The sequence below is a fragment of the Ranitomeya variabilis genome, chromosome 5, assembly GCF_051348905.1.
Source record: "Ranitomeya variabilis isolate aRanVar5 chromosome 5, aRanVar5.hap1, whole genome shotgun sequence".
In the NCBI taxonomy this organism is placed as follows: Eukaryota; Metazoa; Chordata; class Amphibia; order Anura; family Dendrobatidae; genus Ranitomeya; species Ranitomeya variabilis.
The window spans coordinates 71,472,985-71,495,669 of record NC_135236.1 but is presented as its reverse complement, the minus strand read 5'-3'; the positions used below and the strand labels follow the sequence as shown (position 1 = coordinate 71,495,669).

Below are 22,685 nucleotides of genomic sequence, written 5' to 3'. Positions count from 1 at the left end.
GCTGGGGAGGCAGGACTGATAACACTGATGGGATCGAGGGCTGATAACACTGCTGGGACTGAGGGCTGATAACACTGCTGGGACTGAGGACTGATAACACTGCTGGGACCCAAGACTGCTGGGGGCCAGGACTGATAATACTGCTGGGACTGAGGACTGATAACACTGCTGGGACCGAGGGCTGATAACACTGCTGGGACCAAGGGCTGATAACACTGCTGGGACTGAGGACTGATGACACTGCTGGGCAGGGCTGCCACTAGGAATTTCGGGGCCCCATACTGGCAAAATTTTCGGGGCCTCCTTGAGACTCTGCCCAGGCTCCACCCCAGCCCCGCCTCCACCCCTCGTACCATCCACAGTCCCACTGCCCTCTCTTGCAAAAACTCCACTTCTACACCATATCCTCACCAATCACACATTTACAGTTCCCATCACCACATACATGGCCAGCAGCTTTTGTTTTGGCCAAAAGATTTTTTAATCTACCACCAAGACAAGGTAGACTTTTCTGGCCGGACTCTACTCTACTGTATCTTAATAAAAGTTTGTTAAAATATCCAATACAATTTAGGTATATTTTTATTTATTTTTCAATTTTTACGTGACCAATAATATCACAAACAAGGAAAAATACCGCCACACCATGATCAGACCCTGTATTACTACCACATAGTGACCTATAATACCACATACAAGAAACAAATACCGCCACACCATGTCCAGATCACATTACCACCACATGGTGACCAATAATACCACATACAAGGGACAACTACCACCACACCATGACCAGACCACATATTACCACCACAGTGATCAAATAATAGCACATACAAGGGACAAATACCGCCACACCTTGGCCAGACAACATATTACCACCGCATAGTGACTGAATACTGCAATACTGATCATTAATAAAAAAAAAACCCACAATACTATCACCATAAGTGCCATTATACACAGGAGATCTGTACTTAGTATGCAGTGTCTGTGTACAGGTAACACACTAACTCACCAGTGACGTCTCTTGGTGAAGTCCTTCAGCCTCGCTTTCCATCTTCATCCAGCACAGACCGCCATCACTTCTGCCAGCCAGGGCTCGTCTCTGCAGGAAATAACATATTTATCTAGAGCTCCGCTTGCAGAACACATTGCTTAATTTTTTCCCGACTTCTATTCTACACCAGATGAAGAAAAAATGGCGACATAGTGTCACTCTACACAGTAACAGGACCACCCCCCATTTAAAACAGTGTCCTCAAAAAATAAAATCAATACATCACTGCAGTAATAATATCCCTTAATTAGCTCCTATGGTAATAATATCCGCATCCTGGTCCCGTGTATCTCATTCCTGGCTCCAGCCATATGTTCTCCCATCCTGCCCTCATGAGTATCCATTCTACCCCCATATGATCTCCCCATCCTGCCCCATCTGTCCCATGATCCGGACCCATCTGTCCCATTATCCTGCCGCCCCATCTGTCTCCATCGTATCCATCCTGCCCCGTGATCCTGCACCATGATCCTGCCCCATCTGTCTCCATCCTGCCCCATCTGTCTCCATCTTGCCTCACATCCTGCCCCCCTGTCTCACATTCTGCCCCCGTGTCTCACATTCTGCCCCGTGTCTCACATCCTGCACCCCTGTCTCACATCCTGCCCCGTGTCTCACATTCTGCGCCGTGTCACAAATTCTGCCCCAGTGTCTCACATTCTGCCCCGTGTCTCACATCCTGCCCCCCGTCTCACATTATGCCCCCTGTGTCACAAATTCTGCCCCCTGTGTCTCACATCCTGCCCCGTCACAAATTCTGCCCGTGTCTCACAGCCTGCCACCTGTCACAAATCCTGCCGCCGTGTAGTTTCCATACCTGCCCCCTGTGTCTCACATTCTGCCCCGTGTCACACATTCTGTCCCCCTGTGTTGTTTTCATTCCTGCCCCCTGTTGTTTTCATTCCTGCCCCCCTGTGGTGTTTCCATTCCTGCCGGGACCCAAGACTGATAACACTACTGGGGGCCAGGACTGATAACACTGCTGGGACCGAGGGCTGATAACACTGCTGGGGCCCAGGACTGATACCACTGCTGGGGCCCAGGACTTATAACACTGCTGGGGGCCCAGGATTGATAACACTGCTGGGGTCCAAGACTAATAATGCTGCCCGGGGTGGAGGTGGGGCAGGAATAATAACATTGCTGGGGGCTGGGGCTGATAACACTGCTGGTCGCTCAGTGCTTCTGCACCATTCCCTTTTTATTATTATACCAGGCATTGTTGGCATTTATTAGGCAAAAAGCGCAGTCCGTTTCCCTTTATCAGGGGTGAAGCTTCAGGTGGTGCAAATGTAGCCATCCCACCTGATGTCTGCTTCCTGAGGGGGCACAAAGATTTACCTACCACATATGAGGAAACCAGTATTATAAATGGTACATTACAAATTACACCTTCACCTATGACCACATCATAAATACAGTTCTTACCTACGTGGTTCTACTCGTCGTGCAATACCGCTGTTCGCCTGCGGTGTCACTGTGGAATTAATGTGTAGCTGCTAACTGTTTTCATCAATGATTGACGCTGATCAAGATGGGCTCACACCTTATCTTTGCAGAGACAATAAGGAATTTTTAACAAAACTAAAAAAAAAACGAAAATCAAGTCTAGTTATAAATAATGGGGCTGATATAACTATACTGTCATTGGCATAGTCCTAGAAATCAGCAGCATAGTCCTAGAAATCAGCAGCATAGGCCTAGAAATCAGCAGCATAGTCCTAGAAATCAGCAGCATAGGGCTAGAAATCAGCAGCATAGGCCTTCGGAGAACTTTGTGTTTGATTCTTTGGCATTAGGCCATGTTCACATGATGCAATTTTTGCGGCAAATTTTTTTAAATTCCTTTAGCAAATTCAATATTTGGGCAAAAATGTGCCCCCAAAAGCCATAAATGGAAGAAATATCTTATTTTCTGACTTGTGCCATATGTTGTCCCATATGTTGTAGTGTGACCTCACTGTCCGCTACATTGCCAGCCCCACAGCCTCCACGTTTTTTTGTCTGTGGAAAAAGATTAACCCCATCTTTCCCGCAGAATGGGCTGAATGCCCTGCATCTATCCAGCAAGGAGGGGCACCTGAAAATGGTGAGCGAGCTGCTACACAAAGAAATTGTGCTGGAGACCACCACCAAGGTGAGCGCTACTGTCCGTCAGCTAATCCTGTCTCACATGTAATGACTCTCCTATGTTGTATTGTATAATGAGCGTTTGAGCAGTTTTAGGGGGGACTTTTTTTTAACTTAAAAGGACATTCCCATCTCCAAGATTCTATCCCAATATGTAGTAGGTGTAATAATAATAATATTAGCAAATACCTCCAATTAGAAATTTAGTATAGTTCTTCTGATTCACTATGTCTCTTTCCTCCTTTGCAGGCATTGCAGGACCTTAGGTATCCATGGTTACAACCACTGATATAGTGACAGCTAGTTGCCAGTGGCCGTAACCATGGATACCCAAGGTCCTGCAATGCACTGCATATGAGGAAAGAGACATAGCGAAACAAAAAAACTATACATTTCTAATTGGAGGTATTTGATATTATTATTATTTCACCTACTACATATTAGGATAGAATATTGGATATGGGAATTCCCCTTTAAGTGCATGTAGTTGAGGCTAAAGTGTATTTATTCCTTTGGGTTTCATTAAACATGTTGCACCATTTGGCTTTTGCAAACGCTTTGTTTACCTGCATATTGAACTTTGATATGGTTTCTGGGCATAAATCAGCCGAGAGGAGCTCAGAAAAGATAAATAAAAGATCTAAAAATGTTCTTGTGGCAGAATGCATCGGCATCGGGGAAGAAGCGCTACAGTAAGCGCTGTTCCCCAGCGGCAGGTGCTGAAGACGGCTCTCATCATTCTCCCATGCTCTGCCGGCGATCGGCACAAGCAGAGGAGAATGATGAGAGTTATATTAAAGTCCGAACGATGACAGCAGGTGGGGGCTTTGGGGACTCTTACCCCCATCTTACCCACCGGGCGAATGAGTCTCAGTGGACCCCTCCTTTAACACATACCACGTTTCATGATGCACAGATACAGCAGAGAAATATAGGTATAGTACAATGCCAGATTTCACTTCTTACATGAGTGATAGCTATTGAAAATTCTACAATACCATACAGCAGAGGGGCTTTATATAAGTCAACCCCTTATATGCCAATTTTTGTGAACTACTCCCTCTTCCTCAGTTACCAGTAAGCATTTTATTGTTAGCTGAACTTGCTGCAAAGAAAAAACTGCATACATTGAATATGACAACTTTTTAATGGAAAACTTTTTAAAGTAAACATTAGAAAGTATTAACGTAGAACATTTGTAAAAGTGCAAAATGGGTAGCATATAGCACATCCACGTAGTATAAAGCACAGCCACATAGTATATAACACAGCCCACGTAGCATATAACACAGCCACGTAGTATATAGCACAGCCACGTAGTATATAGCACAGCCACGTAGTATATAGCACAGCCACGTAGCATATAGCACAGCCACGTAGCATATAACACAGCCCAGTAGTATATAACACAGCCCACGCAGTATATAACACAGCCTGCGTAGTATATAGGACAGCCTACGTAGTATATAGGACAGCCCACATAGTATATAACACAGCCATGTAGTATATAGCACAGCCCACGTAGCATATTTCACAGTCCATGTAGTATATAGCACAGCCATGTAGTTTATAGCACAGCCCACATCTCTCTCCCCCATCCCCCCCCCCCAGAATGGCACCACAGTCCAGTACTCACTGTTATAGTAAGAAAAAAAACAACACACTCCTCACCTCTCTTCGTGCCCGCGCTGCTCCCTGCTCCTGTCTCGGCGGCTGTCGCTGCACTGCCTGGCACACAGTGAGTGGGCGATGATGTCATTACGCACCCACAGTGTCAGAGGCAGAGTGGGGAATGATGGGAGAGGGAGCGTCATCTGACGCTCCCTCCTCTATCATTGCTTTGAACTGTACCGGCAGACGCCGGAATAGTTCAATGCGGCGGGAGAGTCGGCGCTGGCGGCAGGCGGGCACCCCTGCCTCACAGGGGCCCATAGCGGCTGTGTGATGTGCCGCTAGCTGAGGGCCCCTGGGGAGCGGGGGCCCTAGGCAGCTGCCTGCCCCTAACGCCGGCACTGTCTGTACCGTGTTGTGACCCCAATGGCAGAGGGTCTCAGAAATAATTTCTAAGTCTGCAAACACAAAAAACCAGCTCATAGGGCAGTGGTAACTGGGCTGACCATATATCTAATCCTAGCACCACAAATAACAGCAGCCGGGGAACGTTCCTACGTTGGTTCTAGACGTCTCGCGCCAGCCGGAGAACTAGCTAACCCTAGAAAGGAAAAGAAAGACCTTTCTTGCCTCCAGAGAATAGACCCCAAAAGTTGGATACAAGCCCCCAACAAATAATAACGGTGAGGTAAGAGGAAAAGACAAACATAAGAATGAGCTAGGTATTTAGCAAAGAGAGGCCCACTAGCTAATAGCAGAATATAGAAAGATAACTTATATGGTCAGCAAAAACCCTATCAAAAATATCCACACTGGAAATTCAAGAACCCCCGAACCGTCTAACGGCCCGGGGGGAGAACACCAGCCCCCTAGAGCTTCCAGCAAGATCAGGAATCACATTTAGTACAAGCTGGACAAAAATGAGAGCAAGCAAATAACCCAAAAAACAAAGAAGCAGGACTTAGCTTAATTTTGCACGAACCGGGACCAGCAGATAGGAGCAAACAGAATGTGTCTGATTACAACGATGCCAGGCACTGGACTAAGGTTCCAGGAGGTTTATATAGCAACACCCCTGAACTAACGACCCAGCTGGGTGCAAACTGAGGGAAGAAAATCCCAGAGTCATAGCACTAGTAACCACAAGAGGGAGCCAAAAAGTCTAATTCACAACAGTACCCCCCCCTTAAGGAGGGGTCACCGAACCCTCACCAAGACCACCAGGGCGATCAGGATGAGCAGCGTGAAAGGCACAAACTAAATCGGCCGCATGCACATCAGAGGCAACCACCCAGGAATTATCCTCCTGACCATAGCCCTTCCACTTGACCAAATACTGAAGCCTCCGTCTGGAGAGACGAGAATCCAAGATCTTCTCAACCACGTACTCCAACTCGCCCTCAACCAACACCGGAGAAGGAGGCTCAGCAGAAGGAACCACAGGCACAACGTAGCGTCGCAACAAAGACCTATGGAACACGTTGTGAATGGCAAACGAAACCGGAAGATCCAAGCGAAAGGACACTGGATTAAGGATTTCCAATATCTTGTAAGGACCGATGAAGCGAGGCTTAAATTTAGGAGAGGAGACCTTCATAGGAACAAATCGAGAAGACAGCCACACCAAATCCCCAACACGAAGTCGGGGACCCACACCGCGGCGGCGGTCGGCAAAACGCCGAGCCTTCTCCTGTGACAATTTTAAGTTGTCCACCACATGATTCCAGATCTGCTGCAACCTATCCACCACAGAATCCACCCCAGGACAGTCAGAAGGCTCCACATGTCCCGAGGAAAAACGAGGATGGAAACCAGAGTTGCAGAAAAATGGCGAAACCAAAGTAGCGGAACTAGCCCGATTATTAAGGGCAAACTCAGCCAACGGCAAGAAGGTCACCCAATCATCCTGATCTGCCGAAACAAAACATCTCAAGTAAGCCTCCAGAGTCTGATTAGTTTTCTCAGTTTGTCCATTAGTCTGAGGATGAAACGCAGACGAGAACGACAAATCAATGCCCATCCTAGCACAAAAGGATCGCCAGAACCTGGAAACAAACTGGGATCCTCTGTCAGACACAATATTCTCAGGAATGCCGTGTAAACGAACCACATTCTGAAGGAACACAGGAACCAGATCGGAAGAGGAAGGCAGCTTAGGCAAAGGCACCAAATGGACCATTTTAGAAAAGCGATCACATACCACCCAGATGACAGACATACCCTGAGACACCGGGAGATCAGAAATGAAATCCATGGAAATGTGTGTCCAAGGCCTCTTCGGGACAGGCAAGGGCAAGAGCAACCCGCTGGCACGAGAACAGCAAGGCTTAGCTCGAGCACAAGTCCCACAGGACTGCACAAATGACCGCACATCCCGTGACAAGGAAGGCCACCAAAAGGACCTAGCCACCAGATCTCTGGTGCCAAAAATTCCCGGATGACCTGCCAACACCGAGGAATGAACCTCGGAAATGACTCTGCTGGTCCACTTACCAGGAACAAACAGTCTGTCAGGTGGACAAGAGTCAGGTCTACCAGCCTGAAATCTCTGCAACACGCATCACAAATCAGGAGAAATGGCTGACAAGATAACTCCCTCTTTAAGAATACCAACAGGTTCTGTGACTCCAGGAGAGTCAGGCACAAAGCTCCTTGAAAGAGCATCAGCCTTCACATTCTTTGAACCTGGTAAATACGAGACCACAAAGTCAAAACGGGAGAAAAACAATGACCAGCGGGCCTGTCTAGGATTCAGGCGTTTAGCAGACTCGAGATACATCAAATGTTTGTGATCAGTCAAGACCACCACACGATGCTTAGCACCCTCGAGCCAATGACGCCACTCCTCAAATGCCCACTTCATGGCCAGTAACTCCCGATTGCCAAGATCATAATTCCGCTCAGCAGGCGAAAACTTCCTAGAGAAGAAAGCACATGGTCTCATTACCAAGCAACCAGGGCCTCTCTGTGACAAAACGGCCCCTGCCCCAATCTCAGAAGCATCCACTTCGACCTGAAAGGGAAGTGAGACATCAGGCTGGCACAAAACAGGTGCCGAAGTAAACCGGCGCTTCAACTCCTGGAACGCCTCCACGGCTGCAGGAGCCCAGTTAGCAACATCAGAACCTTTCTTGGTCATATCCGTCAAAGGTTTAACAACACTAGAAAAATTAGCGATAAAACGACGGTAGAAGTTAGCAAAACCCAAGAACTTCTGAAGACTCTTAACTGACGTGGGCTGAGTCCACTCATGAATAGCTCGGACCTTGACTGGGTCCATCTCCACAGCAGAAGGGGAAAAAATAAACCCCAAAAAGGGAACCTTCTGTACTCCAAAGAGACACTTTGAGCCTTTAACAAACAAGGCATTCTCACGCAAAACCTGAAACACCATCCTGACCTGCTCCACATGTGAGTCCCAATCTTCAGAGAAAACCAGAATATCATCCAGATAAACAATCATAAATTTATCCAGATACTTCCGGAAAATATCATGCATAAAGGACTGAAACACTGAGGGAGCATTAGAGAGCCCAAAAGGCATCACCAAGTACTCAAAATGACCTTCGGGCGTATTAAATGCAGTCTTCCATTCATCTCCTTGCTTAATGCGCACAAGGTTGTACGCACCACGAAGATCTATCTTGGTGAACCACTTGGCACCTTTAATCCGGGCAAACAAGTCCGACAACAGAGGCAAAGGATACTGAAATTTTACAGTGATTTTATTCAGAAGCCGATAGTCAATACAAGGTCTCAAAGATCCGTCCTTCTTGGCCACAAAAAAGAATCCTGCACCAAGAGGGGAAGAGGATGGACGGATATGCCCCTTCTCCAGAGACTCCTTGATATACGAACGCATTGCGGCATGCTCAGGTACAGACAGATTAAATAATCTTCCCTTAGGAAATTTACTACCTGGGATCAAATCTATGGCGCAGTCACAGTCCCTATGAGGAGGCAGAGCACTGGATCTGGACTCGCTGAATACATCCTGATAATCAGACAAATACTCAGGAACTTCCGAAGGAGTAGAGGAAGCAATAGACACCGGCGGGGAATCAGCATGAATTCCCAGACAGCCCCAACTTGACACAGACATTGCCTTCCAATCCAAGACTGGATTGTGGGTCTGTAACCATGGCAGACCCAAAACGACCAAATCATGCATTTTATGCAGAACAAGAAAACGAATCACCTCCCGATGTTCAGGAGTCATGCACATGGTCACCTGCGTCCAAAACTGCGGTTTATTTTCCGCCAATGGCGTAGCATCAATACCTCTAAGAGGAATAGAATTTACTAACGGTTCAAGAACAAAACCACAGCGCTTGGCAAATGACAGATCCATAAGACTCAGGGCAGCACCTGAATCCACAAACGCCATAACAGGGTAAGAAGACAAAGAGCAAATTAAAGTCACAGACAAAATAAATTTAGGTTGCAAATTACCAATGGCGACAGGACTAACAACCCTTGTTAGGCGTTTAGAGCATGCTGATATAACATGTGTAGAATCACCACAGTAAAAACACAACCCATTCTGACGTCTATGATTTTTCCGCTCATTTCTAGTCTGAATTCTATCACATTGCATTAAATCAGGTGTTTGTTCAGACAACACCACCAGAGGATTAGCGGTTTTGCGCTCCCGCAAACGCCGGTCAATTTGAATAGCCAGCGCCATAGAATCATTCAGACTTGTAGGAATGGGGAAACCCACCATCACATTCTTAATGGCTTCAGAAAGGCCATTTCTGAAATTTGCGGCCAGAGCACACTCATTCCACTGAGTAAGCACGGACCATTTCCGAAATTTTTGGCAATACACTTCAGCTTCATCCTGACCCTGAGAAATAGCCAGCAAGGCTTTTTCTGCCTGAATTTCAAGATTGGGTTCCTCGTAAAGCAATCCGAGCGCCAGAAAAAACGCATCAATATTTGCCAATGCCGGATCTCCTGGCGCTAGCGAGAAAGCCCAATCCTGAGGGTCGCCCCGTAAAAAAGAAATAACAATTTTATCTTGCTGAGCTGAATCTCCAGATGAACGGGGTCTCAGAGAAAGAAACAATTTACAATTATTCTTGAAATTCCTGAACCTAAATCGGTCTCCAGAAAACAATTCCGGAATAGGTATTTTAGGTTCAGACATAGGACTACTGGTAACAAAATCTTGTATGCCCTGCACACGAGCTGCCAGCTGGTCTACACTTGTAATCAAGGTCTGGACATTCATGTCTGCAGCAAGCACAAGTCACTCAAAGGTAAAGAGGAGGAAGAGAGGAAAGAAAAAAAAAAAAAACAACTCAGAATTTCCTTTCTTATTATCCCACTTCTGCAATGCATTAAACATTCAATGTTGGCCTGGCATACTGTTGTGACCCCAATGGCAGAGGGTCTCAGAAATAATTTCTAAGTCTGCAAACACAAAAAACCAGCTCATAGGGCAGTGGTAACTGGGCTGACCATATATCTAATCCTAGCACCACAAATAACAGCAGCCGGGGAACGTTCCTACGTTGGTTCTAGACGTCTCGCGCCAGCCGGAGAACTAGCTAACCCTAGAAAGGAAAAGAAAGACCTTTCTTGCCTCCAGAGAATAGACCCCAAAAGTTGGATACAAGCCCCCAACAAATAATAACGGTGAGGTAAGAGGAAAAGACAAACATAAGAATGAGCTAGGTATTTAGCAAAGAGAGGCCCACTAGCTAATAGCAGAATATAGAAAGATAACTTATATGGTCAGCAAAAACCCTATAAAAAATATCCACACTGGAAATTCAAGAACCCCTGAACCGTCTAACGGCCCGGGGGGAGAACACCAGCCCCCTAGAGCTTCCAGCAAGATCAGGAATCACATTTAGTACAAGCTGGATAAAAATAAGAGCAAGCAAATAACCCAAAAAACAAAGAAGCAGGACTTAGCTTAATTTTGCACGAACCAGGACCAGCAGATAGGAGCAAACAGAATGTGTCTGATTACAACGATGCCAGGCACTGGACTAAGGTTCCAGGAGGTTTATATAGCAACACCCCTGAACTAACGACCCAGCTGGGTGCAAACTGAGGGAAGAAAATCCCAGAGTCATATCACTAGTAACCACAAGAGGGAGCCAAAAAGTCTAATTCACAACAGTACCGTGAATGGGCACCCCCGTCTCGCCAGGGCCCCGGCACATGCCCGGGTGCGCCGGGTGCTGACGCCAGCCCTGGCTGCCGCTAATAACAGTGACAGTAGGAGCGGATAATCAGGGTATTTCACAGCCGCCGGCTGCGATCTAAGGAAATAAATGAATGAAAAACCCGATGTAGGTTCCCCCTTATTTTCTTGAACCAACCAGGCAAAACTCACAGCTGGGGGCTGCAACCCTCAGCTGTCAGCTTCAGCAAGGTTGTTTATCAACAACAGAGGGGTACTCACGCTGCTTTTATTTAAATAAATAATTTTAAAAAATGGCGTGGGGTTCCCCCCATTTTTGACAACCAGTCTTGCTAAAGCTCAAAGCTGGGGGCTTACTATTCTCAGGCTGATAAGGGGCCATTGATATAGGCCCCCCAGCCTAAAAATAGTAGCCCGCAGCTGCCCAGAAAAGGCACATCTGCTAGATGCGCCAATTCTGGCACTTTGCCCGGCTCTTTCTATTTGCCCTGTAGCGGTGGCAAGTGGTGTTAATATATGTGGGGTTGTCACCTTTGTGAAGGAAGGACACTAAACAAACATTGCAATGGTGAGTGGCATATTGTATTGTCAATATTGCGAATCCCATAAACAATAATTGGATGACATCAATAAGAATTTAGGCATACTGTACCTAAGGTGCCACTCACCATGGCAATGTTTGTTTAGTGTCCTTCCTTATTATGGGGCTTATATATTGTTTGTGGTTGGGATATTTTTTATGGTTTTCTACATATGTACTGACTATGGGCCCACATGTACCATCTGGATCCTTTTTCCAATTCAGCGCTCACGGTTTTCTCTTTTTCTGTCTATATTTTGGGCTGGATCATCTATGGTCTGGGCGTTTTTCGTCGTACCTGATTATGACTACAGAGGATACTAGCCCCACTGATGTATGGCGTGGTATGACAGGATTTTTAATTTTGGTGACTGCACAACTTTGCAGCGCCTCTATTGTAGTCCTACACTGCTACATTGTGGTTGCCAGTGTACGGCCCCTTCGTATCATGGTCCCATATTAAATCCTTCCGCATGTTGTGTGGTGCGGTTTTGGTATATACTACCTCGGCATTCATCAGGTTATAACTACATGTTATAACACCATGTGTGTTTCATCTTGGTTGCCGGGTTATGGGGACTTCCGGTTAGCGATATTTCCCGCACCGCCCCCCTTTTTTTAGTGCCCGCATTTATTTCACATTAAATTACACGTAGTAGGATACCTTTCCCCCCCGGGACCGTCCGCATCTTCTTGCGGAAATGATTTGCCTATTATAGTGGGCATTTTTCCTGTCATAGCGTGTTGGTTGCTAGGCAGCGGTAACTTCCTGCCTTAGCACGCATGACAGGAAGTCCCTCCACATAGCGTGTTGGTTGCTAGGCAGCGGTAACTTCCTGCCTTATCACGCATGACAGGAAGTCCCTCCACATAGCGTGTTGGTTGCTAGGCAGCGGTAACTTCCTGCCTTAGCACGCATGACAGGAAGTCCCTCCACTGGTTACGGAGAGATGTACTCCACGTGGAGCCGGGCGTGTGACATCACCCAAACCGTGAGTTCTTAGCTTTGATGGATTTATTTGGTTTTTATAGCGCTTGGGATGTACACATTATGTAGTATACAGCGCGCAGTCTTGGCGCCGATACCATTCTTTGCATCATGCTCTAACCACCTCCAGCTGCCAATGCATTGATTGCATTGGATTGCCCTATAGGAAGCGTGGCACATTTCCTATTTAATAATGGCCCTAGCCTTGTCCACTCTCTGCAGGACAGCATAGAGGGTGGCAGGACTTTTTGTCCCTCTTTTCTTAGCACATAATCTCCTCAGACAAGCAATTCCCCTGATGACCTGGGCTTGGAAGAAACGCGTTGGGTGATATAGGGAGAGTGCAGGGCATGTGTATACAGGGGTAGATGTGGACTGCCCTTGTAAGGGCAGGAGCTTTGGGGATAGTCTATTGATAGCCCCATAGGGATTGACATAGGGACTGTCATCCCATTATCAACCGGATACCCATCTGACAAAAGAATACCCGGTGCTCCGATGCCTGCCTTATGGAATTGGTGAGACCGTTCCCTTTTTTTGTGTAATAGCCACAGTAAGCGTCTCTTACAGTATATGCCTATTACTGTCTATTGTTATTATATGCATCTGTACGCATAAGGTTAGTTGCTGTCTTATATATTGTTGTACAGCTACTTTACAAACCTTATTTCAGATTGATTCCGCATATATTGTCGGAAACTTTTAATCCTGTTTAGGGCTTGTCATTTTTTCAAGGTCCATTTTATATGGCAATGACTTGGCCCCGTATTATGTGTTCACTTGGGTGATTAGTTTTTATCGACTTTAATGTATTAAAAGTTATGTTTTATTTTCCACTTCTTTTGCTTTGTTATGATTAATTAATAGTGGGATCATCTGTAGGACTCACACTCCACATACAGATATTGCTTTGCAGGTGACATCGAGCCCACTGCTTAGTAATGGAGAAGCGTCTATAAGACACCTATCCATTACTAATCCTATAGTTGTATGGTAAATAAAGACACAGCCAGAATAAAGTCCTTTATTCTCACCTAATTCCACCGAAGCCCTCGATCTCCTGTAATAAAAGTAAAATAAAAAAACAACAATATACCATACCTGTCCGTCACTCTGTCCCACGCTGTAATCCATGTCTGGGGGATAAATAGCTTTAAACCTGGATGGTGCCAAGATGCGACTGCCACGGCTGAAAGCCACTGGTGACTGAGCTGCTGAGAGCGCAGCATCATTGACCAGCGGTGACATCATCACTGGCATTTTCCCACGGTCCTGAGGTCACCGCAGTTCAGCCCGGCCTCGATGATGATGCTGCTCATCTCATTCACTGTTATTAGCGGCAGCAAGTGTCGGATGATGGGAGTAATAGTCCCAAAAGCCCCCACCTGCTGTCATCGTTCACACTTTCATATAACTCTTATCATTCTCCTCTGCTCGCGCCGCTCAGGAGCACGTTATGGGATTACCAGTTGTTTAGCATTTAATCAAATATACGGATCATATAATCTGTAGGGAACGCGCCATCTGTGGCCGGCTGTACGTAACCCTTCTCTGTATATGTAACCCTCTTGTACCTCCCCCCTTCTCATTGCCATCGGCTGTGTAGAAAGGTAACACGGCGCTGCACATTGCCGCCTTGGCCGGACAAGAAGACGTGGTGCGGGAGCTCGTCAATTATGGGGCCAATGTCAACAGCCAGTCACAGGTACCACTGTCCGCTACACAATGAAACCGTATCTTTCCACGGATATCACAAGAAGGTGACCATCGCTTCTGCTTTATGTGACCGCAGAAAGGCTTTACGCCCCTGTATATGGCAGCTCAGGAGAACCATCTTCCCGTGGTGAAGTTCCTTCTGGAGAACGGAGCCAACCAGAACCTTGCCACAGAGGTCAGTAAATTTGGTGATATAAGAAGTCACTATTTCTTGATATTCAAGCTTATTTCCACTGCAAATTTTAAGGTACGAGTACTCCCGTGTCATTCTGAGAAGATGAGACATGGGGAGCCGTTTAATGAGGTCATAAGACTACTCAGACATTAAAGTAGTATTCCCATATCCAGGACCCAATCCCAATATGTAGTAGGTGTAATAATATTAGTAATATTAGCAAATACCTCCTGTTAGAAATGTAGTATAGTTCTTCTGATTTGCTAAATTGCTTAGCCCATGTGCAGGCATTGCAGGACCTTAGGTATCCATGGTTATGACCACTCATATAGTGAGCAGCTAGTTGCTAGTGGTCGCACCCACAGATACCTAAGTTACTGCAATGCCTTGCACATGGAGTAAGTGACATAGCGTATCAGAAGAACTATACTACATTTCTAATTGGAGGTATTTGATAATATTTTTTCTATTATTACACCTACTACATATTGGGATAGGATTTTGGAGATGGTAATACCCCTTAAAGGAAACATTGGGTTCATTGGTGATTTTTTATGTGTGACCACAGAGCAGCTAGGGTTAAAATGGTTTTGATACCACAATTTTTTTATTTATTGAGATATAAAAAAGTATTTTTTTATTTATTCAAAAATAGTAGGGCCCCATATAACAAGACTCAAAATAGGTGCCAGTGATCACTGGAAATTTTGTCACAATCCCATTTGAATTCATGTCCATTATAATTTTAGGATATGTCCTGACAGGGATCATGACCACGGAGAATCCATCACCCTCGCTACGCACTTGCCATAGATGAGTGCTGTGCACCGTTCTGGTGTCCATGCATATTCGGTGCAATCCACAAGGTTGTAGCAATATAGAGAAATCCAGAAACCAAGGGACGAGACATCCTCATAGAAAAATCACAACGTTTCAGCCGCACAGGTCTTTTATCAAGCCATAAAAAAATGTATATCTCTCTTCTTTATGGCTTGATAAAGACCCTGCATGGCGAACCCTTATGATATTTCTGTACTAGTAAAGTTTCCAAAAGGAGGATGTCTCTTGCCCTGGTTCCTGGATTATCCTCAACACTGAAACATGTTTTAGGCCTCATCCAGGTGATTAGATCATTCATGATGTGCAAACAGGAGGAGATGTGCTGCCGATAATGGTGATATTCGGTAGGCACAGAACGATGGTAATAACGATTGCTCTGTGCATCTGTCCAACGTAGTCTCTACTTCCATAAAAAGACATAGGCCAGAAGGACATGCTTGGGGCCTCCGTTTGGTGAATGGAAGTCTATGGCAACGTTAAGGTGTATGCCGGGAGCAAGGCGTCTACATTCACACACAGTGTGCACTTAGACTAAGTGTGATTGACAGGTCTCTCCTTATTTACATATGACGTCATAAATAAGGAGAGACCTGTCAATCATTCTTAGTCTAAGTGCCCTTCAGGGTTATTCTATGCTACAAGCAGATGTGGCGGCGCATAGCTTCTGCCATACAGAATTGTGCATGAGGCTAAAGCCTGAAATGCGGCGTGCGAGATTTTGCGAAACTCCACAAAAAAAACTGGTATGTATAAAAATTGGCACAAAGGAGAAGTAAACATGAACAAACAAGGAAATCACATCAGCTCACAGATCCGGTAACAAATTAATCTAAAAGGGTGTGGGGCACGGACAAGGATCACGGGCCGGCTCCCTAGCAAGAGCAGCTGAGTAGAAGGGCAGGTATCCAGCAACCACCTGACTAAGAGCCTTAGTGCTCGAAACACGTAGGCCAAGTATTTCTATCTTATCCTCCTTATATTGATTTTTTTTTTTAAAAGTGCAATTAATAAATTATATTTTTATTATACTTTTTCATACAAAATGGAGAAGTAGCCTATTTAGCATGGGAACCCTTAAGCTCCTCCTTAGGACCCCTCCAGTGAATGGGGACGGTTGTGAGAACGCCAAATCTAACTGAAATGCGTTGGCTATCTAGAAGCCGTATTGTAATGGTGACCTATTATATACGTATAATAGAATGGTCCTGTTCCTTTTACACGTGCGTATAATACCATGTCGTAACCCATTATCGTCAGCATATGAGCACAAGGTGCATTTGGTGGCGGGTTTCCAGCTCATCCTGCTTTTATCCCTTCTTGGCCTCTGGGCATGATCCCATTTCTTGCCAGTGGCCTCTTTTGTCTTTTGGTTAAAAAGGCGAAACTTCAGCTCACAGCTGGGTTCTGTAGAAAGGATGGCTGACCTACATTTATGGAGAGAGAGTGTGCAGGATGTAGCCAGGTTTCAGGCTGTCTCCATAAAGACAGGTCACTGACCTATTAACAGTATCCCAGTGTGCAGCCTTTTTTCTGAAGGACTCAGTGATACTATACCAGCCAGTGCCCCGCCGTCTTGTGCCTTTTGATATAAGTTCCTGACCGTGTCTGTCCACTCCGTATCGTCATCTCTAATATTCTAGATTTAAGCATTCCCATGTACAATCTTCTCACACGCAGGATGGATTCACCCCGTTGGCCGTAGCTCTGCAGCAGGGACATGAGAATGTGGTGGCTCACCTCATCAGCTACGGGATGAAAGGAAAAGTGAGACTTCCCGCACTGCACATCGCAGCTCGAAATGATGACACCCGGACAGCCGCTGTTCTCCTGCAGAATGACCCCAATGCAGATGTCTTGTCAAAGGTCAGAACATATGACACCACTTGACAGGGCCACATTTCAACCCCATTGGGGTCCCATCCTTCACATTACACCCTATTTGTTTTACTTTTGGTGCACACTTTGGGGTCTTTTCTAGCATGATGATTAAGTGATTCATTTTCTTACTCACACTAGTGGATGTATTGGTAATATCCGTACCCCATATGTGATGGGTCACTGTAGAAGACTAATTACGTCCAATAAATAGGGCCACATTAATAATTAGGCCATTCTTAAAAGTTTATGACTTCTAAGGGTGGACTCCTTTTTTGTAATTCCTTTTTTCTGCACCCTTATTGACATTACATAAGACATTTAATGGTCATTCTGTTAGGCCTCTTTCACACGTCAGTGTCTCCAGTACGTGTGGTGTTTTTTCACGGACCGTGTGTCCGAGTGACCCACACGTCGACATGTCCGTTTTTTACCATCAGCACGGGTGGCAAAATGTCCCGCACACGTGCACACGGAGAACACAAATTGATGTCATCAGTGTGACACGCATCGGCAGCGGGGAAGAAGCGCTACAGTAAGCGCTGTTCCCCGGCAGCAGGTGCTGAAGCCGGCTGTCATCATTCTCCTCTGCTCTGCCGGCGATCAGCGCGAGCAGAGGAGAATGATGAGAGTTATAATAAAGTCTGAATGATGACAGCAGGTGGGAGCTGTTGGGACTCTTACTCCCATCATCCGACACTTGCTGCCCCTAATAACAGTGACAGCAGGAGTGGATGATCAGGGTATTCCTCAGCCGCCGACTGCGATATAACGAAATAAATGAACAAATGAAAAACCCGGCATGGGCTCCCCCCTATTTTCTTGAACTAACCAGTCAAAACTCACAGCTGGGGGCTGCAACCCTCAGCTGTCAGCTTCAGCAAGGTTGGTTATCAAGAATAGAGGGGTCCCCACGCTGTTTTTTTAAATTATTTAAATTAATAATTTAAAAAACTACGTGGGGTCCCCCCCATTTTTGACCATCAGCCTTGCTAAAGCTCACAGCTGGGGGCTGGTATTTTCAGGCTGGTAAGGGGCCATTGATATAGGCCCCCACCAGCCTAAAAACAGCAGCCCACAGCTGCCCAGAAAAGTCGCATCTATTAGATTCACCAATTCTGGTACTTTGCCCGGCTCTTCCCACTTGCTCTGTAGCGGAGGCAAGTGGGGTTCTTATTTGTGGGGTTGATGTCGTCTTTGTATTGTCAGGTGACATCAAGCCCACGGCTTAGAAATGGAGAGGCGTCTATAAGACATCTATCCATTACTAATCCTATAGTTATAAGTTAAATAAAGACACAGCCAGAATAAAATCCTTTAATTGAAAAAATGACACAGACTCCTTTAATAATCTCATTTAAATCATACTTACGACCTTGCCTAATTCCACCAAAGCCCTCGATCTCCTGTACTAAAAGTAAAATAAAAAAACAACACTTTACCATACCTGTCCGTCATTCTGTCCCACGCCATAATCCATGTCTGGGGTCTAAATAGTTTTCAACCTGGACGGTGCCAAGATGCGACCGTCCAGGCGCAGCATCATTGACCAGCGGTGACATCATCACTGGCATTTTCCCACAGTCCTGAGGTCACCACAATTCAACCCGGCCTTGATGATGCCACTGCTGGTCAATGATGCTGCGTGCATCATTCTAATGTGGGGCCGGCTCTATGCCCACCAAGTTTTAGCAGGTGAACCCACTCCAGGTAAAAACCCATCAGCTTCTTTCCTGAAGCGGCTCTGCCGGTGGTTTTGCCGTCGTTTTCACAGCAGCTCCACCACTGGCATATTTTTCCATATATCTTCCTTAAGAGAGCATGAACCTCCCAAAGAATGAACATGTTACTTCTTTCAACCACTCCAGGGTTTCCAAACCCTGAAGAAGTTACAAGAAGCGACATAAGACAAAAAATATGCACAGCAATGTTGTTTTGACATTGCTGTGTATTATGTCCATTTTTGCAGTAGAATCTGCCTGAAAAAGACGCCTTGTGCACATAGTCACTATTAGGTTGTGTTCACACAGACTTTTTTGAAGAGTTCATAAGTTTTTCAAGCAGAAACGGCTTTAGGAAATGTTCTTGTTTTGGGGTATGTGCACACGACGTCTTTTGCATGCAGATCCTGCCTTGAATCTGCCTACAAAGGTGCCGCAAAAAATGAGCTTAATGCACAGCAATGTAAAAATGAGATTGCTGTGCACATGTGCAGTCCCTTTTATTACTTCTTTTAATTGCTTCAGGGTTTGGAAAGAGGCCACCAGCATTTTCCGTAAGCAGCTTGGCCTAGGAAAGACTTGGTGATTCTGCTGTCGGAAATAAGACACCGTGTGCACATAAGCCTTAGTTGGTGGACACATTTCCACCGCTGCGGTCAGAAGTTCATTTGGAGCAGTCCCACCAAAATGACTGAACCTCAATGGACACGGTAATGACTCAGTGAGGACCGTTGGGCACCATTGATGTGACCTGTTCCGCACATGATTTTTTTGGGTACTGTGAAGCTTACTGTATGTTGACATGATAGCCTCACATAGTTGCTTTTGACTTGTCTGGATCTTCTGTTCCGCCAAATCTCCATGATATCCAATAGGCTGGAGATCTGCGTGGAACACCCATGTTTGTGGAACCATCTGCAGAGACGATATGATTGGTGATAAGAAGCCATCATCATATTAACAGACGGTAGCTACACTTACATCTCCACCAGTCTGAGAACTCACCCAAACCAAGAGGGATCTGAAGTTAAGCCAAAATGTCAGACCACCATCTTCATGATGCTTAAGAAATTCAGACCAGGAGAAGAGGAGAACTTGTTGAGGTCTTTTGCTCTTTAGCCTGTTGACTTTAAAGGATTATTCCTATGTTATAAAGTGATGACATATCACTTGGATATGTCATAACTATTATTAGTGGGTTTTTGACTTTGGGCCCTCCACCAATCTTGAGAATTAAAGCGCGGAACTGCTGGTGGGGCACCTTTACACTCCTGGCCATCCCTCGAGGAACCACCGTATGGCTCCATTCTGGTGAATGTGGTCAGCTAAAGTTCCCTGCACAGACAATCTAGCAGCACAACAGCTCTGTGGCCCCTTTTTCCAATGGGGATCCTGGAGGTCAGACCCCACAGTTATAACGTGGCGGTAATACCTGATTTATGTTACAACATGCTGTAGATTCATCAGCTGTGTGTTATACCTGTGTCCTTTCTGTGATCCAGTCATGTGTTTGCCTTGCAGACAGGATTTACACCCCTGCACATTGCGGCTCATTATGAGAACCTTAATGTGGCCCAGCTCCTCCTGAACAGGGGTGCAAATGTTAATTTTACACCTCAGGTAAGAATAATTGTCTTTCCTCTCGTCTGTGGAGTTACTCTTTGATCTTTATTTCTCATAATCCCATGTGCGTTCTTCTTCTATCCCTAAGAATGGTATTAGCGCTCTGCACATTGCCTCCCGGCGTGGGAATGTTATCATGGTGCGCCTGCTGTTGGACAGAGGAGCCCAGATAGATGCACTAACCAAGGTAACGGGAACCACAGTTGGATCTGGCGTGAAGTCAGAACTCACTGGGGGGGGGCATTTCTTTTTTTTTTGTTTGCCTTTTTCTCTTCATAGCTGTCATTGTTATAGGGCATTGTTCCTGAGACTTTCTTAGGAACATTATTCCTGACACCGTTATTGGGGCACTGTGTCTGATAATGCTATAGGGCATTGTTCCCCAACTCCGGTCCTGAAGAGCCACCAGCAGATCATGTTTTCAGTATTTCCTTAGTATTGCCCAGGTGATAATTGCATAACCTGCACAGGCAATAATTCCATCACCTGTGCAATGCTAAGGAAATCCTGAAAACATGACCTGTTGGTGGCTCTTGAGAACCGGAGTTGGAGAACACTGCTATACAGGAATTGTGTCTGCAACTGTTATAGGGCTACTGTCTTTTATCCCGTCATAGGGGGCACTGTTGTAGGGACACTATGCCTAATACTGTCACACGAACACTGTTTTAGGGACACTTTGACAGACTCTGTTTTAGGGACACTATGCCGGTCCCTGATATATGGACACCATGATGGGCACTGTTATAGGGGCATTGTATTAGGGACACTATGGTGGATACAGTTATAGGAGCATTGTATTAGGGACACTATAGTGGATACTGTTATAAGGGAACTGTATTAGGGACACTATGATGGACATTGATATAGGGGCATTGTATTAGGGACACTATGGTGGGCACTGTTATAGGGGCACTGTATTAGGGACACTATGGTGGACAGTGTTATAAGGTATATTGTCCCTTGCCAAGTTTTATGAGCACTTTCCCACATCGTCATGTAATAATCATAGAATTATAGAAGGTTAGAGTTGGAAGGGACCTCTGGGATCATCATGTTCAACACCCTGCTCAATGCAGGATTCACTAAACTATCTCAGACAGATGTCTGTTCAGCCTCTGTTTGAAGACTTCCATTGAAGGAGAACTCACCACATCTCGCGGCAGCATGTTCCACTTATTGATCACCCTCACTGTCAGAATGTTTTTTCTAATATCTAATCTGTATCTTCTCCCTTTCAGCTTCATTCCATTGCTTCTCGTGTTTCCATGTGCAAATGAGAATAAGGATAATCCCTCTACACTGTGTCATAACCTTCAAATATTTGTAGACAGCTATTATGTTTCCTCTTAGCCTTCTTTTTTGCAAGCTAGACATTCCCAGATCCTTTAACCATTCCTCATAGGACATACTTTGCAGTCCGCTCACCATCCTGGTAGCTCTTCTCTGAACTTGCTCCAGTTTTTCAATGTCTTTTTTAAAATGTGTAATAATTATAGGGGATAACTCAGGAGACTCTTTGCGTGGAACAAGACAACTACAGGACACAGTTTTATAAGTGGTAAAGTCTATATTATCACACGGCGATTCAAACAGGTGCAGAGAGAAACTCAAGTTCACAACACTTGGTGCAAATAATAAACGCAGCTTAGCAGTCTATAGGAAACTTCAGAGGAATCAAGCAGAAAGTCTATGAAGCACAGTTATTCTTGAGGAAACTTGACACGAATAAATCCTTGTCTTAGTCCAGACACAGATAGATATGCTTATTAGGCAGTTCAAATCATATCTTAGCTCAACCAGGGAGGTCTGGTTAATAGTCTCAGGTTATTGCAAAGCAGCAACAGCTTACATGTCCAGCAAGTGCAGATGGAAGTAAACACCAGCAGCAGATGAAGGAGGATTACTGGAAACTTGTGTATGCAGCAGGAACTCAGAGCAGAGTAGCAGGATCACCACACAGGTTAACAGGAGCAGGTGTATAGCAAGGGAGTAATCAGAGGTCAGGAGCTGGATGCAAGGCAGAATACTCTAGCACAGACTGAAGGCTGGGGTGGAGTTTTATAGCAGGAAGACACAGTGCACATGAGACCAAAGACGCCATCTTGGAAAAGGGCAGTAATGCACAAAAAGGTAAAAAATGTTCAGAGTCCTGACAAAATGTGGTGCCCAGAACTGGACACAGTATTCTAGATGAAGCCTGACC

The 22,685-nt window shown here is 45.5% G+C and overlaps 1 protein-coding gene across 13 annotated transcripts in view; it reads left to right on the top strand.

The window, feature by feature from the left end:
- ANK1 (ankyrin 1) overlaps window positions 1-22,685 on the top strand; it is a 346,825-nt gene that overhangs the window by 190,044 nt on the left and 134,096 nt on the right. For all 13 annotated transcript variants that reach the window (XM_077262199.1, XM_077262204.1, XM_077262207.1 and 10 more), the window contains 6 exons: window positions 3,099-3,197; window positions 14,136-14,234; window positions 14,322-14,420; window positions 16,938-17,123; window positions 20,378-20,476; window positions 20,568-20,666. In XM_077262199.1, coding sequence (XP_077118314.1) covers window positions 3,099-3,197; window positions 14,136-14,234; window positions 14,322-14,420; window positions 16,938-17,123; window positions 20,378-20,476; window positions 20,568-20,666 — 681 coding nt within the window. The remainder of the gene's footprint in view (window positions 1-3,098; window positions 3,198-14,135; window positions 14,235-14,321; window positions 14,421-16,937; window positions 17,124-20,377; window positions 20,477-20,567; window positions 20,667-22,685) is intronic.